Below are 23,998 nucleotides of genomic sequence, written 5' to 3' on the forward strand. Positions count from 1 at the left end.
CCGAGTTCGGATTACAATAGGCACGGGTAAACCACGATACCACTAATATATATTCAATTTTACCCAGTCACGGAATCCCACGCACAGATATGCATATCCCTAGCGATTTATCCCAGTCAAGGCAAATTAAATAATATATCATATAATACTCATCCAAACTTCGGTTGATTAATCCATCCACTTCAATAAATGCTGGGAAGGAACGACATCGTTAATCGAAGTGAAATCCTTTTCACTCTGATTAAGTTCTCCTGTTACCAACCCACTCTACCAGTACCAATGTTGAGAAGCGACTGACTTCGTACCCTTTGCTCACTTCTGTGTCGAAAATAATATGTTCGCTCTCTCACCCAAACACACGACTTCGGCCTCGTTCGCTCACGACAAAATTAACAACAAAACGAACGAAGCCACCAAACCAACACGAACCGAACGAAACTATCAAACAACTTACATCGCATTGTTAACCAATTATACAAACCATTCACAAGACAATATTCCTTGGTAACAACGCTTATTACAATTAAATATAAATAAACATTCATTTGTACACAAACCTGCACATTTCCACTTAACGCTATGTAATATAAAGGAACATTTTCCATATACAGCATGAACATAGATATTCAATAAAAAATGATTTTCCATGTCGTTATTGTAAGTAACGACATATTCCCCGCCACCAAAAGTCTAATATACTAATATTTACAACAGTCCCTTTTGAATCAAATCTTTTCTAGTTTCTGCAGCCACCCGAGCAGCCTTCCTGGATGGTCGGGTACTCACTTCAGGAATTTTGGCAGGATCAGGAGTCTCAACTTCTTGCCACAACTCTAACGGGTACAATTTCACAATGGGACGCATGATCTGACCATGGGAGGTTTTGAGGGTAGCTACTCTAACTACATTGTCAGACCCCACATGCACCTGAATCACCTGACCCAACTTCCATTTGTTTCTTGGCCCTTTGTCATGTACGAGGACGACATCTCCTCCTATTTTGGGCCAAGAATTATGTTGGACTCCAACTCGATGAGTCTCTCTTAAAGAAATCAAATATTCATGTTCCCATCTTTTCCATAATTGATCACACAATTTGGATATATAAAGGAATCTCTTTTCTACATTTTCAGTTTTACTATACAATGGATCTTCAGATACCTCCTCCCAATTAATTGTTTCCTTGGGAAAGGATCTTAATTTTCTACCCAAGATCAAATGATTAGGTGTTAAAATCTCCTTCTGATCAAGGTCCCCCGATGTGTAGCTTAGTGGCCTGTCATTTATGATAGATTCCAATTCCACCAAAATGCAGGATAATTCATCATAACTGAGAAGAGCTCGACCGACTACCTTCTTCATACAGTTCTTCAATAATCCGATCAATCTCTCCCAGATTGCACCAAACCAAGGTGCTCTTGCTGGTATAAATTTCCACTTACACTCAATGTTCTCCAGATGGTTTTGAAAAAGGGGGCTATCTGCCATAGTTTTCAGATATTCAGATGCTGCTACGAAAGTAGTGGCGTTGTCACTCAACATTAGTGAAGGAAAGCCTTTACGGCTGCTAAACTTCCGGAAGGCCATGAGGAATGAGTCAGCGGACTGGTTTCTGACTACTTCCAGATGTATACCCCTAGTGATCGGGCATGTGAATAGTATGACATAAACCTTCTCCGGATTTTGCTTCCCTTCTTTTATCCATAAAGCACCGGTGTAATCCACCCCCGTAACGCTGAAAGGTTGTTTCCGTTGTACCCGGAATTCCGGCAATGGGGGTACTATATTAGTTCTATATGGTTTTCCTTGAACTTTCTTACAGATCACACAATGATGTAACACGCTCTTGACTAGTTGTCGCAGCTGTGGAATCCAGAACTCCTGTCTTACACTAGCTACAGTAGCGTTCACCCCCATGTGTGCTTGCATCACATGTCGTCGTCTTATGATCAACTTACTCAGAACACAACCCTTTGGCAGTAAAGTAGGAAATTTGACTTCTTCAGGCAGTGTCGCGTGTTCCAACCTGCCTCTACATCTCATTACATTATTATCCAAAAACAAATTCAACTGGCGAATTAATGTCAATTTTGGGTTTGTTTCCTCCCTCTTTAGGGCTTTATATTCTTCTGGAAAGTACTCTCTCTGCACGAGAACAATTGTTTTGACCTTTCCTTCCTGCAACTCTTCCAGAGTCAAACCACCAGTTTTTCTGTCATTGGTTGATAGTTTGCAATTTTTTATAAATCGCATTATCCAAGCTATGGTCTTAAAGACCTTGTCAGCTCTGCTGAATCTTTCCCAATCCAGCAGGCGTGTTGCATCTATGTCCCCTACAACATTGACCACAATGTCCTGTTCACCCTGCATATGTGTACACCCCACCCATGACCTATCAATTGGCAGTGTGGTGATTTATAACCAAGGGGGTCCCTCCACCAAAAGGAGTTTTTTGCTAACACCTTAGTCCTCTTTCCCCGTGTCAACCAATCACTGGGATTTTCAGATGAGGGTACGTAAGACAGGACTGACCCCGGAATCAAAGAGTTAATCTCAATTACTCTGTTTCTCACAAACACAGGCAGAACATTACTGGACACAATCCAGCTAAGGGCGACTTTACTGTCTGACCAGACATATAGTTGTTTAAACTCCTTCTCATCAAAGGAGTCAATAATAAATTTTGGTTTCCATTCTTGCTCCTAGCAACAATGCCATTAGTTCCAATTTCGGATAGTCAATTCCTTGATGGGCGCCACTCTACCCTTTGCCATAATTATATTAGAGCTTTCACCATTTGCTCTATAGGCCACACAACCATATGAAAGTTTCGGGCTAGCATCGCAGAATATGTGCAAGGTATCACCAGTTTCAGGCTAGCACTCCTAGAAAGATATTTTTCAATACACTTCTCTAAGTCCTTGCGTAATTCACTCCATTCCTCTTGTAGCGGGTTGGCGAGTTGTTCGTCCAATCCAGATGTTTGCTTCCACAATTTCTGCAAAAATATCCTTGCTTTCATAGTAACAGGGAAAAGCAATCCCAATGGGTCGTATATTTGGGCAACGATACTGAGAATCTCTCGCTTTGTTTGACTCTATCTATTAATACGAGTTGGATTTATAGTTAAGACGTCTTTAATTATATCCCAATTCAATCCCAATACTTTATGAATTTGTTTTTGTTTGGCTTCAATTTGATAAGCAGCAGCAATAGTTTGTATAGACTCGCTATTGCTAACCCATTCCTTCAAATATAAGTGAGCCTGAGCAAAAATTTTGTTGGCATTAAAGTATAAATCCATCAACTCAGATTCACTATTAGCCGTAAATTGCAAATTATCTACATACAAACCTCTCTTCAATCTTTCCACTACATCCACTGTATTGGACCGGGGTAACCACGAGACCACAGTGGACAAGTGATGCTTGATGGTTGCATTTAGAAGAAAAGGTGAACATGTAGCTCCAAATAATACTACTCTAAATCTGTATACTATTAATTTACTATTGGGATCTGTGTGTGGTCCAGTCCATAGACAATCATTCAGACTTAATCCATTTTTACCTTGTTTTGATGAGCAATCAAACACTATTCTTATTGGAGTAGTGGCACTGTCTTTAAGCACTCCATGATGTGCCAAGTAATGACAATCCACATCAGATTTATTATAGATCACCTTCTCAATGAATCCTCTATCTTCTTGCTCTTGCAAGATTTTCTGATAATGATCCAAGTAATCCACATCCTTCTGAAACTTGATGGTCTGCTGTCGAAGTCTGCTCATGGCTAAACCAAAATTTGTCTTCAATCTGAATCTATTGGTTCTCCACGGCAACGCCACAACATACTGTTTATCAATTTCAGAATAGGTTATAGTGCTCTCAAAGTCCTTTAAGACCCTCTGGGCTTGTTCTCGCAACTCACTGCAATCTATTCCCAATCTGTCCAAACTCCACAATGCGTCCAGATCAGTCTTGGGATTTTCATTATGAGTAGCTTCAATTTCTTCAGTTTGTACAGCTAGCTTCAAAATTGTCACATGAGTCTCCCTAGTGGGGGAAGCACTGCATGTGCCTGTCACCACATAACCGAATATGGTCGGCAGCAATATTAAGTTTCTAACCTTTTGAACCCTGGATGCAAAATATTGTAAACATTATCAACCCCTATTAACAATTCAATAGTTGATTGATTCTCAACAGGCAAATCAAAATCTTTATCAGCCAAGTTGATCTTAGTTTTACATAAAGACTTCAAACTTCTCTTAACGTCAAATTTCTTCCCATATTCTGGCAGCTCATCCACCACTATGCAGTCCATTATTATCAACTTATCTTTATGCGGTATGGCGACGCTTATCATCTCGTATTCATGAACAGGTTTACTAGTTAGATAACCTCTCAAGGCTATCTTTTCAACTCCTTTGGACCTATATTGCAGTCTCTCTAGAGCTGATCTTTTAATGAACGTTCTCTCGGCACAAGTATCCAACAGCCCTCTAAGCCGTACCATGCGGACATTTGTTATTCCCTTTCAGGGGAATTGTTGCTGTTGGCAATATGGATTGTTTACCTGACTTATTTGGTTTGTCTGCTCATTTACTGATAGCGTTTCCCACGTGTACACCACTTTGTTATTCTTCCGGTGCTTTCCTGTTTAGTCCATTAATCACAACAAGATGCGATGATGTCTCATCTTACAACCATTATTGCAACTTGGTTTGTCACAGTCCACACTAAAATGCTTCTTAGAAGCACACACACTAACTGTAAAGCTCTGATGTGATTCAACTTTTCATCTCTGGTTGCGTAAGTTTTGCACTGTGTCCACCAATGTTCTTTATCACAAAGAGCACATCTTTTGGATTGCTGATAACTGGACTTATTCACATTTCCCTTGGTTTTTTGTCTAACAGTTTGTGATTGATTTACTGTGAATGTTGATATTGACGACAGTTTTTCAGTTTTATTCACATCAGTTGAAACAAAAGTTCTTAGATTGCAAATTTCCTCTTCTAGGTATTTCTTAAAGGTGTCTAATACCAACCAATCGTCTCCACACCTACGCTTCACAGTCTCACTGACGCTTTGAGGCAATTTGGTATAGAGCAAAATAGTATAAAGCTCATTTAATTCCAGCTTTTCACTTTCAAGCGATCTTATTGAGCATTCAAAATTAGCTCTGAAAGTTTGCAACGATTCAGAATTGGCAGCAGGAGACTCCATTTCTAACAATCTTCTCACCAGAACATGCTTAATCTCATCTCTCTTTCCATAAGTAGATAAGAGAGGAGCTACAGCTTGTGGATAATTGGCAGCCTCAAATTTAAATCCCGAGATTAATTTCGAAGCTTCTCCTGTGAGCAAACTTCGTAAATATGAAAACTTCTGAATTGGTTCCAAGTCTTTCCGCTGATGTACTGACACATGGTATAGTTCCCAGAAGGAATTCCATTCTAATATATCTCCAGAGTAATGTGGAAGATCCAGTTTGGGCAATCTTATACTGGCTGTAGGCAGTGGCGGTGGTTGCGTTAGCGGATTTAGTAACTTCAAACTGTTAGTAATAGAGCTATTGAGTCTGCCGATATGTGTACGGACGTCTCTTGCATATTCAGCTTGATTTATCATTTCATCAGACATTTCTTCTTCTTTAACTGAATCCAAAATTTGTTCATCCAAAACAAGAACTTTGTTCAAATTATCTAAAAGAGAATCCCTAAGGGACGTTATAGCATCAATATCAGTTGAATCGATCACTTCGGTCATCTTCCCAATAAAACGTGTGATAACGGATTTATAACCGCCACGTCTACGCGTCAACGACTCCATTGTGACAAGACCAAACTCAGAAAATACAAATACAATATAATATATTCAAATTTTCAATAATTAATAAATATGCATCCAACTATAATAACTGGGTTCAAAAGTTAATTAGCAAAATTTCACAAAGGTGACTCATCACCCAATAATTTTCTCCCAAATTAAACAATCAATGAAAAGGAGAATTTTATTATACGTGCGTAGTGGAATGTGCAGGCCTTGTCCCCATACTTAACCCAGCCTAAATCTGTAGGGGAAGGACGGGGTAACCACGATCCTACTCACCTTCTACCACCCTTTACTTTTCACATATTTGTTTGACTCAACGCAAATACGTTGAGCCAACGCCCTGTAACTTTTATGATGAAAATGAATCCCATCTCTTGCTAAATCACATTCTGATAATAAAGTAGGGATCACCCTAACTCTTGTATCTCGCTTTAATTTTTTTTTAAATAGTTTTTTCTTTTTTGATAGTTTTCGGCAGAGGTTCTAGATGGTGTTTTACGTATTTCTATTAACATAACAAAAACCTCTGAATTATTGACTGTACGTAAACTTTCTACCAATCCTAGAATATTTTTGTGAACACTATTCACCAGGTTAGGGTTATCTCCTGGTACATCTAAGTCATTGCTACCTATGAACAAGATAGTGATACTAGGCCCATAGGTAGTAAGTTCGGTTATCAGGCCAGGTGTCATAAGGTTGGTTGTAACAGCCCCTGGTCTACCAAATGTCTTATATTCTAAGGGTTCCAATAATGCCGATCTACCACTATGAAAACAATTCTCCATATGGGTGACATGAGAATGTCCCACAATAGCTACTTTACGATTCATTATTAAATTGTTAAACGAGATATAATATTCTAACAAGAGAAAATTTACATTAATTAAAAGTAAGGGAAAATAACAAAACTAAATTTAAGGCTTAAGGCAAGCAGGACAAGGCCTTACTAATTTAATTAAACTTCATATTCAAACTGTTTTAATCAAGCCTGAATACCCTCTTACCTACAAATGGCGCGAAAAAAAAAAGTAAATTTAATGTTCCTTGCGGCACCTCACAATGAGAAAAGGAAACGGGTTAACCACGTCTGGTTATGTAGGCAGGATATCGCATACTAATTTAAAGAAACGCGCAAAAACAAAAGGAGACAACAAGGTTATGGAGGGCAGGCATTATCCAGCAAAACATCAACACAACATAGTTAATAGCAAGAAAACCCTGCGTAAATGTCCTATAGAATAACCAACGGTACTAATCGTACAACGTGACTAAATCGAAGAATTATTATATGATCGATGTTCAAAACTAAGAAATTATCGAAAAATCTCACAAATTTCACATAAACTTGGTTAACACGGCAACATATTTCTGCGGACTTATACTAAAGATTCACAAAACTGGCTTACGACATCATATATACCGCGGAAAACAAGTACTAAAAACAAACTTTTACCAACTTTGGTGCTCACAACACCAAATATACTACCGACATATCCTGGTCACGGCACCAAATATTGTTACTCATTAGGGTCAAACAAGCAACAACATATAATGACTTCAGTCAATTACAGAAATTACTAATTACCAGATTCGTTTAAGAGAACTCAAGACCCTTTCTCTACATAAAAAATTCATTGCGTTGTGTTACAGACATGAAAGGACATATATACTATATTCTATTGTGTTTTGCCCCCGAATTATTACTTACTAGTTTAACATGAAGTTGTTGCCGAGTTCGGATTACAATAGGCACGGGTAAACCACGATACCACTAATATATATTCAATTTTTACCAAGTCCCGGAATCCACGCACAGATATGCATATCCCTAGCGATTTATCCCAGTCAAGGCAAATTAAATAATATATCATATAATACTCATCCAAACTTCGGTTGATTAATCCATCCACTTCAATAAATGCTGGGAAGGAACGACATCGTTAATCGAAGTGAAATCCTTTTCACTCTGATTAAGTTCTCCTGTTACCAACCCACTCTACCAGTACCAATGTTGAGAAGCGACTGACTTCGTACCCTTTGCTCACTTCTGTGTCGAAAATAATATGTTCGCTCTCTCACCCAAACACACGACTTCGGCCTCGTTCGCTCACGACAAAATTAACAACAAAACGAACGAAGCCACCAAACCAACACGAACCGAACGAAACTATCAAACAACTTACATCGCATTGTTTAACCAATTTATACAAAAACCATTCACAAGACAATATTCCTTGGTAACAACGCTTATTACAATTAAATATAAATATTCATTTGTACACAAACCTGCCCCACATTTCCACTTAACGCTATGTAATATAAAGGAACATTTTCCATATACAGCATGAACATAGATATTCAATAAAAAATGATTTTCCATGTCGTTATTGTAAGTAACGACAATCACCATGTGTTTTGGAAGGTTTGTGTTCAATTAAGTACGTAGCTAGAAGTGAAGCGTTACGTTTTTGTTGTGGAATACTGTTAAGTTTTATCGTCCAGTCAGATACAGACCGATATTTCGGTGGCTTTGTAATCCACTAAAGTAATCCGTCACTGGCTAGAAATTCATTTGCAACATCACCATTGTGTTTTTTTATTGGATGTGTTCAAGAAGTACATGTTAGCGATGAAATGTTCGCCTTTTTATTTTGGAATGTTCTGTTTTATCTCTCGGTAAGCTACAGACCTCGATAGTTTTTTGACATCGTCCTCCCATCAAATAATCCGTTGTTGGCCAGAAATGTAGTTGCAACGTCGTTATATGATTTAGTATGTTTGTGTTCAAGGAGTACTACATCCGTCAGCAGTGAAGTGTTGTGTTTTTATTTTGGAATTCTTCTATGTTATATCACGGCTAATGCCAGTATAATTAAATTATATATTTTACAGCTTTATATATAGTGAATAAAGTGATCATTGCATCATGATCGTCGTTAATTGTCATTTATGGCAATTGTAGGTTTATAATGAGCTACAGTGGTGGTACTTGAAAAATGTAGCTATGGAAGTGTTAAGTATGGTATTCCGAATTTTTGCTTCGGCGATTTTGCAGACATACGTACATACATAGTACATACTTACATACATATATATATAACCGTTGGTTTTTGAAGTGTGTATCTTGAATTAATACCAGTCTCTCGCCTCACTCGCATGCAATTGAATATTGTGTCTACACATCAGACTTAAGTTTATCGTTTTGTTGTGAATACGATCATCCCATCCCCATCGGGCTTCTCCTAAACACTCCGCAAAGGTGCGTTTTCCCGAACTGGAACAGAGTACCCGGACCTTTCCCTGAAAAAGGCAAGACTCCATAACTTAAAAACTCAACATAGAATCTTCTTTAAAATAATCCCATTATGTTTTCCACACCAAACTTACGTCAACTATTAATTTTAAACTAACTTAACCTAACCTAGGGACATGGGGGGGGGGGGGGGGATTGGTGCAATACTAGCATACACCTCGGGAATTTGCCACCAGGTTAAAACCCTTGGGGGTCACCATTTAGAAAAGATGCTTTATGATTCGCGTTCTAAAAGCGTTTAGCGCGCGCGCGCACTCACACACACACACACACCCTATCCACTCTTTCCCTAATTTTTTTTTTATATAAATATCCCCAGTCACAGTTTCGTATAAAATCCCAACCCAAGTTTCAAGGACAGTGTATATTTTAACCCTACTTGAATACCCGTTCACATTCAGTTCTTTCTTGTTATATTAAATAGAATATCCCCACCCTAAGTATCGACAACGATTTATACATTTCTTAATCATATCTTATGGATAGAGATACTGTTAACTTATATAGTATCTTTAACTTAATCATTTAAACAAGACATATCCTAGCCCTTAAACGCCGACTGGACGTATTTTACGTCGACATTTTTTGTCTCTCGGGTGCCGACTGGACGTATTTTACGTCGACATACAAAAGTTTTTTTAAAAATTCGCGGAAAAATACTTTTAGGCCTACCAGCCGAAAACTCTTGGATCACGCGCCTTGGGGGATGCTGGGAGTTCACGGATCAAGGTGTTGTTTTGTTTACAATCCTTACGCAGAGCCGCAAGCGCGAATTTCTTTCTTGCCGCACTAAAAAGTATCTGTGACACATCTTGGAAATTATTTCGTCACTTAGACATAATTTTTTTACCATTTTAAATTAGCCGTTACATGGACTATTATATATGAAAATGTGCGCATTTTTATGTAGAATACAACAAAAAAATACTCATGATTGTAGCTTTATTAGTTTTTGAGATATTTTCATATAAATAACGATAAGTGCCAAAATTTCAACCTTCGGTCAACTTTGACTCTACCGAAATGGTCGAAAAACGCAATTGTAAGCTAAAACTCTTATAGTTTAGTAATATTCAATCATTTAACTTAATTTTGCAACTAATTGGAAGTCTCTAGCACAATATTTCGATTTATGGTGAATTTATGAAAAAACTTTTTCCTTACGTCCGCGCGGTAACTCTTCCGAAAATAATCATACATGCGATTGTGGTAATGTTTGCACCATTTTAAATTAGCCGTTACATAAAGTTTTATGTATGAAAATGTGCGCAATTTCATGCACAATACAACTAAAAACAACCCATGGTTGTAGCTTTTATCAATTTTGAAATATTTTCATATAAAAAATGATAAGTGACAAATTTTCAACCTTCGGTCAATTTGACTCTACCGAAATAGGTCGAAAAAACGCAATTGTAAGCTAAAAACGCTTATATTCTAGTAATATTCAAGCATTTACCTTCATTTTGCAACAAATTGTAAGTCTCTAGCAAAAATATTTCGATTTATGGTGAATTTATGAAAAAAATAAACATTTTCTTTACGTCCGCGCGGGTAACTCTTCCGAAAAAATCATACGTGCCGATTGTGGTAATGTTTGCACCATTTTAAATTAGCCGTTACATAACGTTTTATATATGAAAATGTGCGCAATTTCAGTATATACAACAAAAATTAGTTGAAGGTTGTAGCTTTTCTCATTTTCGAAATATTTGCATATAAATCACGATAAATAGAAAAAAACCACGTTCGGTCAAATTTGACTCTACCGAAATGGTCGAAAAACGCAATTGTAAGATAAAACTCTTACAGTCTAGTAATATTCAGTCATTTATCTTCATCGTGAAAACAAATTCGAAGTCTCTAGCACAATATTTAAATTTATGGTGGAATTTTAAAAAAAACTTTCCTTCCCTCGCGCGCGATTCTCCGCCACAAATCTCCGAAATGCGTAAGTCCCATTCTCGGAATATTTGCTCCGTTTCATATTAGGCATTTCATAGAGTTTTATATATGAAAATATGCGCAATTTCATGTAGAATAAAACGAAAAATATTTGAAAGTTGTAGCTTTTCTTATTTCCGAAATAATTGCATATACAAAAATATATATAAAAAAAATTCGACATTCGGTCAACTTTAAACTCGTCGATATGGTCGAAAACTGCATTTGTAAGCTAATATTCTTACAGTATAGTAATATTCAATCATTTGTCTTCATTTTGAAAGAAATTAGAAGTCTCTAGGACAATATTTAGATTTATGGTGAATTTTTGAAAAAAATATGTGTTTACGTCTGCGCGTTACGAATTCATGTATTATATTGTGATAATATTTCCTCTGTGTTGCTTTTATCGTTTTACAATTTGTTATATACCAAAATGATCGCAATTTAGTGTACATCACAACGAAAAAATAAGTAACTTGTTACCTTCAACCGTTTCGCGCACAGCGCGATTTGAATACAATTATATATGAAATTTCGTTTTTGCGCTATCATATATCGCGTTATTTATATATGATAATGATAATTTTTTTCATTTCTGATGGTTGCATACTAAACTTCAGGCAATGACAAAAAAAGGAGCCAGAAATGAACTCTTAATCTTCAAAACTAAGCGCGCTATGATTTTTTGAAAAAAATATTTTTTCCGCTCCCGCGCTCACTCTGAAACGTCTCCGGCACACGGGAGACATTTTTTTTTTTTTACCGCTTCGGCGTTTAAGGGCTAGGGTCGTTCACGGAAATTCGACCCAAAAATAATGGCCGATTCTGTTGATTGTTGACATCACATGCTGGAATAAAATTATCTCGCAAATATATTCAGTAATATTACGAATGTAAGAAACCGTAGCTACTTTTGTTATATTCACTGTATTTTTATGCATTACCGTAGACTTAGCTATGTTGGTGCTATGTATTTCCCGTTACTTACTCCTTGCGTCATCAGTTTAAATCAGTCAGTTTACGAACTAACCTTTGGATACTTCAACTACAGCAGTACGTGGATAGACGAATTCGACATTTCATTATATTTGCAAAGATCGCTGTTTTAATCTTAAGAATTCATCTTCGCATTATGTGATTATTCACCAACGGGACCAACGGCTTTACGTGTCTCCCGAACCACATCGAGAGTGAACTTCTATCACCAGAAATACACATCTCTAACCCCTCAATGGGATGCCCGAGAATCGAACTTGCGACCACCGAGGTGGCAGGCCAAGACAAAACCGACCACGCCAGTGAGGCGCTGCCAAATCTGTTGTTAACGTCTGCTCCAGAATCTCTTCCCACTTTCTCTTTTATTTTTTATTTCCCAGAATTTATTCCAAATTATCAGTGAAATAATCGTTGATCCGTTGCCTTTTTAGGAGGAGGGCGGATGGGCCGACCCCAAACACCAGGACACCGCCTGGGTGGGCGTGAGGCTGCGAGATCTCAACGATAATCCGCCCCAGCTCCTCCGTCGCCACGCCCACGTCACCGTAAGCGAGGACGCCCCTCTGGGCACTTTGTTGACCACCGTGTCCGCCCACGATCCAGATGTTGTAAGTAGAAGCTTTGTGTAAAATAATGGTAGATGCAGGAGGTCACAACTCCACGTCGGGTATTTCTTAGAAAATTACAATTTCCTATAGTATTTGGGTTGCTTATCAATGCTACCGTTATTTTTGGGGGTCGACTGCAATTAACCCCCAGGGGGTAGTAATGAACACGACGAAATACATTTGACTCCCCAATCCCCAGTGGCTTTTGTATCCGTGGGACCGTTCCTTGCAGTCAGTGCAGAGTTATTGCCTAGAATTACAGCACGAGATTTGATGTATAGTGCCACGTATGTCGACACTGTAATCGGCCTCATAGTGGGTACAGTGCCAAATGTGTACCTCTGAAGTGCTCTGTAGGCAATGAAGGTTCCATGTCTGTTCCTCCGTTTATAGGGTAAATGACCTAATGGACACCATTTCACTCTAAATGACCACTTTTTTTTCACTTGCTATTTATTTGGTGAAACAATACAATTACATCTTAAAGCATACTATTCAAAAGATTGAAACTTAATCTTTCGAATGGTATGCTTAAAGATGTAATTGTATTGTTGTTTCACCATTTGGTCGTTAAATCTCTACACTTTCTTCCTTCTTACTTTCCACCTTCTCCTGACAAGTGCTTCATAGCGTAGCTGCAAAGTCTTTCCTCTGTTTACACCTTTCAAACCATTTTATTGCCAATTTCCCATTCAGTTCAGATTGACCTCAATTGCATGTCACTGTCGTTGTCGACGCTGTGATTGGTAATTAAAATAAGAGTAACTTTGTTTGCGTTTATGCTCCATTTTTTTATATATTTATCTACGTTACATGGTCTGTCATTATATTGAACTTCATTATTTTTCCTCTTGCTTCTGATTACTTGGCAAGGATACTTACCTGCTTGGAGCGATTTTGTAGATGGTAGACATAAAAACTGAACACAGAAAAACATTAAGATTATGTAGACTTCACCAAATTGCTATTTATGTTCCGATTAAAATGGTTAGACGCCTCTTTAGTAATAAAATGTTGTGAGACTTAGAACTTGTAACAAATTGCAATATGACCAGAACGAGCAAAATTGCCAGAATTTTACTCAGTAAGAAAATAATCTCCATTAATCAATTTTACTATCAATTTCATCATTTCAGTAAAAGCTTTCAGTTTATCTTGTTTACTGCTAGTTATACGCAGGCCCTTCCAAAAGTGATTTCCCTCACCTGCACAAAGAGGTGAATATCTTTACTATGCAATGCCATATATTTATGCGGTTACCTGGGCGTAATGTTATTTATTCACTAAAATCACGAAAAGTATCCATGAAACTTCATATATCCAGAGATCGATTAGAATTGCCGAATGAATTGAAGGAGTCTCCAAAGTAAATTTATCTTTCACTTGGAAGGAAATCTCCTATCTGGGAATTCTTCTGCTTATCGCCAAGTCGTGATATATTTTCAGGATCTCCAGTTCTTAGGAATGAAATATTCTAGAAATCTTATGGTGGTTTTCAACCTTTATCCTACCGCGACCCCTTATGAGCAACTCGGTATAACCGATGACTCCCTCTATAAGATTTTTTATTCATTAATATGTAAGGTTACCATATTTTCGTCAACCAAAAAACTGTACAAAAGGAATCTATAATCACTAGGACGGGTCCCAAACCTATTTACAAGTTTTATTTATTCCTTCTTCCAATTCTGCTAGACATTTTTTCCTGTGACAAGTCAAGTTTATCTGAAAGCACGATTTTTTTTTTCTTTCTTTTTACTATTCATTTTTGCATCCAAATCTGTTAGGTCTTGTTATTCTGACGGGTCCAAAGTTTATCTGTAATCACTACAGATTGGTGGGTGAAAACTTCTGACTGTAAGAGTGTATCCTTTCACAATATATTTAAACAGATCCCTACCAAATAGAATGTGACTTTTGTTACACGTGTATGTTTTTAAACAAAAGTAAATAATTTTCATATATAATACAGGTTTCAGTATACGCAGGTGAAACCAGTAAATATGGTTTCACCTGTGTATACTGGAACGTGTAATATCCATGAACATTATTTACTTTTATTATTATTGTTCAAAAACACAAACGTGTAACCAAAGTCACGTGCTATTTGGTAGGGGTCTATTTAAATATATTGGCAAGGCATGCACTATCTAAATAAAAGATTTGTATTCTATACAACGCTATCCAGGGAGACGAGATGTCAGTTTGAGAGGATCCTATTTCAGATATATAGAACGCGAACAAACACACATGCTAAGCAGAGATCCTACTCTGTTTTCCTTCGAAATTCCCTTGCTTACCAAGCAGTCTAACCATTCGGTGAGCTCTACTGCTTTCCGTTTGGAATTCCGTTCGGAATTATGGAGTTAACTTTACTGGAAAAATGTACCTTTGCGATTACAAATAATGGTTATTCTGATTAGGGAACAGTCCAACGTTACGCAGAGCTCGCTTGTACTGAAGTCGTATTTTATTTTGGTATTGGCAAATATTATTATTATTATACTATTCAGAGGACAATCCCTATCTTATGGAACAAGCCCACAGGAGTCAATGACTTGAAAATATTCAAGCTTCCGAATTATAAAGTATTAATTGGAAGGAACAAAGTTACTAGGAATTAAGAATTAATCTCAATTTTTGCGTCGAAAGAATTATTCTGATGATGTAAAATCATTGTATAAACTTGAAACGTAATTCATAAAATGTCTAGCAGATCTCATCTCGTACTGAATGAAATTTACAGTGGCTCGTGTAGGTCTGCAGAATAATTGATGATACTTCGCTTTGGTTTATATATGAATTTGGGTCTTAGAAAAATAAATGACATATAATTGTGTTGAAGAATGAAAAGGCATAAGAATAAGGATCATATTATATCTGGAGGTCTTAGTCGAATGATAAAAGAATATAGTATTAGTTTGTTATACTCTTCATTGTCAGGGCCTGAGCAATCATAGATATCTTTTAGATCACAGTATAGCACCCATTAGGGAGACTGAAATTTCCAGGGATATTAGTGGTGATAAAATGAATAGGTGACAGTGTGCACACAATGAAATAGATGAATCGGAACAATGCTACGAAAAGTAAGGAGAGTGATATATGCATTATGTAAAGAAATAACAGTATCAAGAATAGTGATGTAATTTTGTAACGTGTCAACGATAGATCAAAACAGATTTCCACTTTACAGTTAACTATACTCGGTTTTTTCCATCTGTCCACCCGCCTGTGGTGTTTGTGTATGGTAACACTGCGTCCCAGGCTTTAGATACATTAAACAATAATAACAATATCCTATTTCGAATATTAACGATGTAATTCGCGTACAGTAAATTATTAAAACATTTTTCAGTTGCAAATGTACACCCACATATCCTTTTATTTGCTTAAAACTTAGACATAGCGTAACTATTTAAAGCCCGGGACGCAGAGTTACCTGCGCGACCGACCACCACAGGCGGAAGAAAAAAAAAAATGAGTATAGACAGTGGACTGTTTGATGTTTAGCGCGCAGACATTATGCACTAAGTGTTCAGTATTATGGGTTGCTGTGCATGGAAAAAATATACAATTACCAACACCTTTACAATTATAGAAATCAAGGTTGTTATCAACAGCAATACAAGAATATACATTATATTCAGGTCTAGGCTTGGGTGCTTTAATTATCCGCGTCTGGAACAATCGTTCCTCTCTCTCTCTCTCTCTCTCTTCTCTCTCTCTCTCTCTCTCTCTCTTTCCGTTTTAGTTGTAAAATAAGCTGCGACAATCTTGACTCGCCTTCTGGATGAATATAAAGTTCGTTACTTAATAGACTGGTAAATAAAAGATTTGCATTCGTAAACTCTGGTTCATCTTAAATTAAGAGAAAATATAATAAAGTTTCCTGGAAATGAAAAACAACTGGTAAACAAAATTTTAGGGTGGGAAACAAAGGATCCCTGGAATTTGCGGACGCCGAAGCCCTCACTTTCGTCTCTGGTACCTGTTTCAAACCAGCTGCCAGATATCAATAAAGGTGGAACTTATACAGTAATCATCCCAATAAATTACAAAAGAGATTTATATTTAATACATGGCAATAGAATAAAGAACAATTACAGTTCCTTTTTAGAAAAATTAGGTTTTTGAAAGATGAAAACATTTATTTTAATTATCTTTTTTCTGAAAAAATGAATAGGTTATAAGAGTTTCTAATTGTAGATGATTTTCAGTTTATATACAACTTTCACTATGTAAATCTACTCTTATTTATCTCAAGGTTGTAAGTCTTTAATAATAAAAAATAAATTAAAAATAATTTCTTCAAAGACGTCTTAAGAACCTTAAATCTCCCTCGCCTTCAAGACTTCTCTCTCGTGACTTCAGAACGTTTTCATGAACAGCTGTTCGATAGGGTCGATTTTGACCGTTCATGAACGTTCATCTCAATCCAGAGTAACGAGAATACTAATGTATGCAATACGCACATTTCAACGATACTGCTCATGTGTATGTTGACTGCACGTATACGTACATTAATGTTTTCATGTGCAATATAATCCCATGGATTTGGGTATAAATGAGTGGCTTACATTTTCGCCAAATATAAATTTATTTTTAATTGAGCATCATGACACTAATTTTGAAGAAAATCAAACAAACAAAGAAGGACAATTGTTGTAATAACTGGAAAAATGATTGTTCATTTCTTAAGTATTTCTTAGGGATTCACTGGGAAGGCTGTGGTATTTCTCATTGTTTCTATGCAACACACGAATCACTGAGCTATTCTACTTTTATTTCTTATGTTTCTAATTTTTGGCGAGCACATTTATTTGCCGACTTATAAATTATATATATATATTATATATATATATATATATAATATATATATATATATATATATATATATATATATATATATATATCGATAGTTTTTCCTTTAATATTGTTGGGCTACAACTACATATTAATAACAGTGCGTTGACAGACAGACAGACAGACAGACAGACAGACAGAGAGATTTTTCAATAGATTAACACTGAATTGAATCGTGTTCTTTTTATCAACTCGATTCCAAAATTCTTTTTTCTATTCAATTCCAAAGCCCTTTTTAGAACCCCATTTGCAGGCACGTTAAATATACCCGTACTTTTGTGCCATTTCTTTTCTGAAAAACTCGCGGGCCATCTTAAATACCCAGTGCTGGTGATTATATGAAGGCCGAGTCTTTAGTATTTTTTTTTTTTTTTTTTTTTAGATTCTGCAATTCTGAAGTTAAGCCCTCCATTCGTCAGTTTACTTTGACAACGATGGCTATCGCCTGTCAGGAAGAACTTCTCTTTATGTACTTGACTATTTTATGTTTCTCTCACATTTGACCTGAAGTTTTCATGTATTATTTTTCTCAGCAGTTGAAGGTTTCCAGAGTTCGTCTGAATTTTCATTTTCTTCTTTCATAAGTTTGTTGGGTGTGTTATTGCTTATACTTCATTTCAGGTTATTGATTTCCTAATTTAATTTTCTTTTTCCAGTGGGAGTCGAGTCTTCAGAAAAGTTATTTGAGTTTGAATATTGAATTAAAAGCCAGAGTTAATTCTAAAAAGCCTTTGCATTTCGTAAGTGTCTTGGGTGCTTCAAATATGTTCGAAGATGTTGTTAGTTTGAAAATAGTTACTTCGGCATAAACTACCTACTACGATAACCCTGGTGGCGCCAGGCAGGCAGGTAACAATCAATCAACCAAATATCAATCCCAAGATTTCCATTCTCACGAAGGCTTAACAGTTTATCTCGCCTCTTAATTCCTGATTAAAAGGAAATTGAAACTAAAAGTAAATAAAAACAGTACTGTCTTAGAGTTATCCAATTGATATTGATTACTGGTTAGAGAATTATATAACACTCAAGTTGTATTTATGAATGTATACACATTCATTTTCTCATTTATGTACATTCGTAATGTCTGTGTGTTTGCTGTGTAATAAATAATTGCTGAATGTCCTTTCTCTTCATTTTATGGCCTCTCTCTCTCTCTCTCTCTCTCTCTCTCTCTCTCTCTCTCTCTCTCTCTCTCTCTGATTTCTTCAGACTTTGTGTATTTGTATTTTCCCCTTTGACTACTCTCCCCCCAGGGGGGAGGCGGCCAGGTGGACTATTCGGTGGTGGGCGGCTGGAACTCGCTCCAGGTGGACGAGAGCGGAGGCGTGACGCTCTCCCGCCGTTTGGACCGCGAGGCTGAAGAGGGCGCCCTGGGCATCGCCAGAATCCTGAGCACGGACAGAGGGGAGCCGCCCCTGACTGCCACCACTACCCTGACCATCACAGTCACGGACGTCAACGACTGCGCCCCTCGAATTCTTCCTCCGGACGTCCTTCACGTGAGGGAGGGCGATCCTCCCGTCCTACTCGGCGTCCTAACGGCGACTGACGACGATATGTGGGCGCTTGGGCACGGGCCTCCCTTCAGGATGTCGCTCTCGCCGTCGAACCCCCCTTACGTCGTGGATCTCGTCAGGCTCAAGTTCGATCAACGTGAGTGGGACGATGTTTGGTTAAGTAGTTTGGTTACTGTGGGCCGGATTTATTATTATTATTATTATTATTATTATTATTATTATTATTATTATTATTATTATTATTATTATTATTATTCAGAAAATGGACCATATTCATATGGAACAACCACAGTTTTCAAAGAATTATTATTATTATTATTATTATTATTATTATTATTATTATTATTATTATTATTATTATTATTATTATTCAAAAAATGTGCCATATTCATATGGAACAACCACAGCTTTCAAAGAATTATTATTATTACTATTGTTATTATTATTATTATTCACATGGAACAACCCCAGCTTCCAAAAAATTATTATTATTATTTTTTTATTTTTTTTTTTTTGCTCTATCACAGTCCTCCAATTCGACCGGGTGGTATTTACAGTGTGGGGTTCCGGGTTGCATCCTGCCTCCTTAGGAGTCCATCACTCTTCTTACTATGTGTACCGTTTCTAGGATCACACTCTTCTGCATGAGTCCTGGAGCTTCTTCAGCCTCTAGATTTTCTAGATTCCTTTTCAGGGATCTTGGGATCGTGCCTAGTGCTCTTATGATTATGGGTACGATTTCCACTGGCGTATCCCATATCCTTCTTAATTCTATTTTCAGATCTTGATACTTATCCATTTTTTCCCTCTCTTTCTCTTCAACTCTGGTGTCCCATGGTATTGCGACATCAACGAGTGATACTTTCTTCTTGACTTTGTCAATCAACGTCACGTCTGGTCTTTTTGCACGTATCACTCTATCCGTTATGATACCATAGTCCCAGAGGATCTTTGCGTGATCGTTTTCTATCACTCCCTCAGGTTGGTGCTCATACCACTTATTACTGCAAGGCAGCTGATGTTTCTTGCACAGGCTCCAGTGGAGGGCTTTTGCCACTGAATCATGCCTCTTTTTGTACTGGTTCTGTAAAGAAAAGTGCCGGGCATTCGCTTGCTATGTGGTATGGTTCATTTTTCGTTTATTGCACTTCCTACATATGGGAGAGATGTTATTTCCGTCTATTGTTCTTTGAACATATCTGGTTCTTAGGGCCTGATCTTGTGCCGCTGTTATCATTCCTTCAGTTTCCTTCTTTAGCTCTCCCCTCTGTAGCCATTGCCATGTGTCATCGCTGGCTAGTTCTTTAGTCTTGTCTCATGTATTGTCCGTGCATTGGTTTGTTTGTGCCAGTCCACTGTCTGTCTGTCATTCTCCTGTCTCTGTATATTTGGGTGGGTCTTCGTCTACTTTTATTAGTCCTTCTTCCATGCCACTCTTTAGCCACTCGTCTTCACTGGTTTTCAGATATTGCCCCAGTGCTCTGCTCTCGATGTTGACGCAGTCCTCTATACTTAGTAGTCCTCTCCCTCCTTCCTTCCGTGTTATGTATAGTCTGTCCGTATTTGCTCTTGGGTGTAGTGCTTTGTGTATTGTCATATGTTTCCTGGTTTTCTGATCTATGCTGCGGAGTTCTGCCTTCGTCCATTCCACATTCCTGCGCTGTATCTGATTACTGCACTGCCATGTGTTTATGGCTTTTATCATATTCCGGCGTTTGAGTTTTGACTGAGTATCGCCTTGAGTCTCTGCATATATTCTTTCCTGATCGTGCCTCATCTCTTGATGTTTTATATCCCCTCCTTCCATTAATTCCCAGGTATTTGTATCCTGTCTCATCTATGTGTTTGATGTTGCTCCATCTGGTAGCTTTATCCTTCAGTTCTCGTTACTTTGCCTTTTTGTATGTTGACTAAGGCGCATTTTTCTATTCCAAACTCCATCCTGATGTGCCCCAGATACAATCCTTACAGTCTGGATTAGGGTATCTATTTCCTTGATGCTCTTACCATACAGCTTGATGTCGTCCATGAACATCAGATGGTTAATTCTGTTGCCTTCTTTTCTTTTGCTTCTGTTGTGTTGGTACCCGGCATCCATCTTCTGTAGTACTTTTGTCATGGGAATCATGGCTAACTACGAAGAGTAGTGGGGACAGTGAGTCGCCCTGGAAGATCCCTCTCCTGATTATTAACCTCTGCTAGTCTTATTCCAGAGCTTGTAAGTATTGTATTCCAGTTGCGCATTGTATTTTTGAGGAAAGCTGATGGTGTTTTCCTCTGCCCCATATATTTTCACGCATTCTATTAGCCATGTGTGTGGTATCATGTCGAAGGCTTTCTTATAGTCTATCCATGCCATGCTTAGGTTGGTTTTGGTTTTCCTTCTCCTACTGTTCTTCAATTACCATTTTGTCTATCAGGAGCTGGTCTTTTGTGCCCCTACACTTTCCTTCTGCAGCCTTTCTGTTGGTGGGGATGGTGTTTGTCTCCTCTAGGTAGTTGTATAGCCTTTCACTGATGATACCTGTTAGTAACTTCCACATTGGTAGGCAGGTGATAGGCCTGTAGTTACTGGCTATATTTCCCTTACTCGTTGTGTTTTTGATACTAAGGATGTTCTTCCTGTGGTCATCCATTTGGGTGCATGGTGATTTGAGATACAATGTGGAGGTTGTTCTGCCTATTCGTGGGTGTAGGGCCTTGAAGTTTTTAAGCCAGTATCCATGGACTTCTCATCGGGACCTGGGGCTTTCCAGTTTGGCATTTTTCTTTAGTTGGTGTCTGACTGTGTCTGTCGTGATCTCTGTGAATCTTTGTTTTATTCTCCCTGTTTTCTTCTTCCTTGACTTCCTGGAGCCATGTGCATGTTTGTGTGTGATACCGGATTGCTCCATATGTTTTCCCAGTCTCTTACTTGGTTCGGCTTCAGGAATTTCTGGGTGGTTGTCTTCCCCTCTTAGTTGGCTGTATAGTCTTTTCTGGTTGGTTCCGAATAGTTTGTTCTATTGGTATCCCTTATTCCTGTTCATTATTATTATTATTATTATTATTATTATTATTATTATTATTATTATTATTATTATTATTCAAAAAATGGACCGTGTTCATATGGAACAACCCCAGCTTCCAAAAAATTATCATTATTATTATTAAAAAATCCTCATAGTATTATTATTATAATATTATTATTATTATTAGGGAAAAACTCTCTATCACGAGAGTATATTAATGTTCTAAAGGGTCCACAATAATACAGTGTAAAAAGTCCGTGTTAATTTTAATTTTGAAGACTTTAACAGATAGCTTTCGAACCCTTCCCTGGGTTCATCTTCAGTCCTAATGAAACTAATAAGTTACAAGTAAGAGAGGTAAATTTAAAAAACAAGAGTCGTTGAAGATCGTTGACAACGGTCGTTAGCTCGTTAATGGGCCAGGTGATGAAGGTTCCAACAGAATTGCAGCCAGAAGGATTGATAGGGGAGAGGGTATCACCTAGTTGTTAACTACCCTCTTTCTTCATCACCTGGCCCATTAACGAGCCAACGACCGTTGTCAACGATCTTCAACGACTCTTGTTTTTTAAATTTACCTCTGTACTTGTTGTAACTTATTGTTCCTTTGGACTGAGGATGAACCCAGGGAAGGGTTCGAAAGCTTTCTGTAGTCTTCAAAATTATACACGGAGTTTTTACACTGTATTATTGTGGACCATTTTAGAACTTTATTATTATTATTATTATTATTATTATTATTATTATTATTATTTATTATTATTATTATTATTATATTATTATTATTATTATATTTATTATTATTATTATTCAAAAAATGGACCGTATTTATATTAGTCCCGCAGCCCGTACCATTGAGATACAACGAACGAGATACCGACTGTTACCCCTACTGGTATTTAGGTGTAGACTTGTAAACTGTGAAACTGACCGTCTGCCAAAAATATATGGGTGGCTTACTTAACAAGCACCACTAATTGCTCGTTAGATTTTGGGTCTAGATCCAATCTATGAGATACCAGATGAAACTAATATATAATATATCTGCAAACTCTACTGATTATAGAATGACCAGTGACAGACATTTTGGAGGGTGGGTTCCCCCTGACAGACGCACTGAAAAGGGGGGGTTAATTGGATCTAGATCCAACTTAGGAGATACCGAGTAAAATTTACACTACAGTAGCACTGCACATCCTAGAATACTGTGGTGGTAATGACAGACGTTTTAGTGGGTGGTTACCCCTTGACAGACGCCCCACAACGAGTAGATACTAATATCTGTCATTTTCAGTTACTGTCATTTTCACTCCCTTTCCAATCCACTTCCCTCACACACACCCCGACCTTTGGTGCCAGTGACGTTTTACCCCCACAGTTATAAGTGTATAACACTTTCGTTTGAAACTTCTCAAAGAACGTAAAAGTGAATGTGGCACACATACACACTCCCACACGTACACGCACGCACACGCACACGTGCATTCTTTCAGCTTCTCTCTTCGTCTCTTTCTGCCCTCATGTCAATTAATGTAACGACGAGAAAGTTCTGAGCTCTGCAGAAGCCTGTTCGAAGCCAGATTCCTTCCCAGACTCCTTCCGAGTCTCCACAAACTCCTGCAAGGGAAGTGGAAGAGCTATGAAGACCCCCAAAGACTGAAGCCAGAGGAAGACTCGCTCCCGGATCCCCCCTCGACTCCAGTGGTCTTCGCAAACTCCTCCAGGTCATTTTCAAGTTACTAGGCAATGGAAAAGTGAAAGTGACAGTAGAATTCAATATGAAATCGACAATGAATACTTTGTTCAATTTTGGAGTCCATGTAGTACGTGGATTATACCGTATGATGAAAGGAAACGAAGCCTCTAACGGCAAACGAGATATGATAAAATTGCCAGA

The 23,998-nt window shown here is 37.7% G+C and overlaps 2 protein-coding genes across 2 annotated transcripts in view; one reads left to right on the forward strand and one right to left on the reverse strand.

Annotated features, from left to right (window-relative positions):
* LOC135209797 (putative neural-cadherin 2) overlaps nucleotides 1-23,998 on the forward strand; it is a 331,667-nt gene that overhangs the window by 191,865 nt on the left and 115,804 nt on the right. Inside the window, 2 exon segments of the mRNA XM_064242574.1 lie at nucleotides 12,528-12,704; nucleotides 18,827-19,226. Of these exon segments, the coding sequence (XP_064098644.1) occupies nucleotides 12,528-12,704; nucleotides 18,827-19,226 (577 nt within the window).
* LOC135209481 (cubilin-like) overlaps nucleotides 23,591-23,998 on the reverse strand; it is a 6,534-nt gene continuing 6,126 nt past the window's right edge. The window contains exon 6 of the mRNA XM_064242136.1: nucleotides 23,591-23,840. Coding sequence (XP_064098206.1) covers nucleotides 23,591-23,840 — 250 coding nt within the window. The remainder of the gene's footprint in view (nucleotides 23,841-23,998) is intronic.

The sequence above is a fragment of the Macrobrachium nipponense genome, chromosome 38 (genome assembly GCF_015104395.2).
Source record: "Macrobrachium nipponense isolate FS-2020 chromosome 38, ASM1510439v2, whole genome shotgun sequence".
In the NCBI taxonomy this organism is placed as follows: domain Eukaryota; kingdom Metazoa; phylum Arthropoda; class Malacostraca; order Decapoda; family Palaemonidae; genus Macrobrachium; species Macrobrachium nipponense.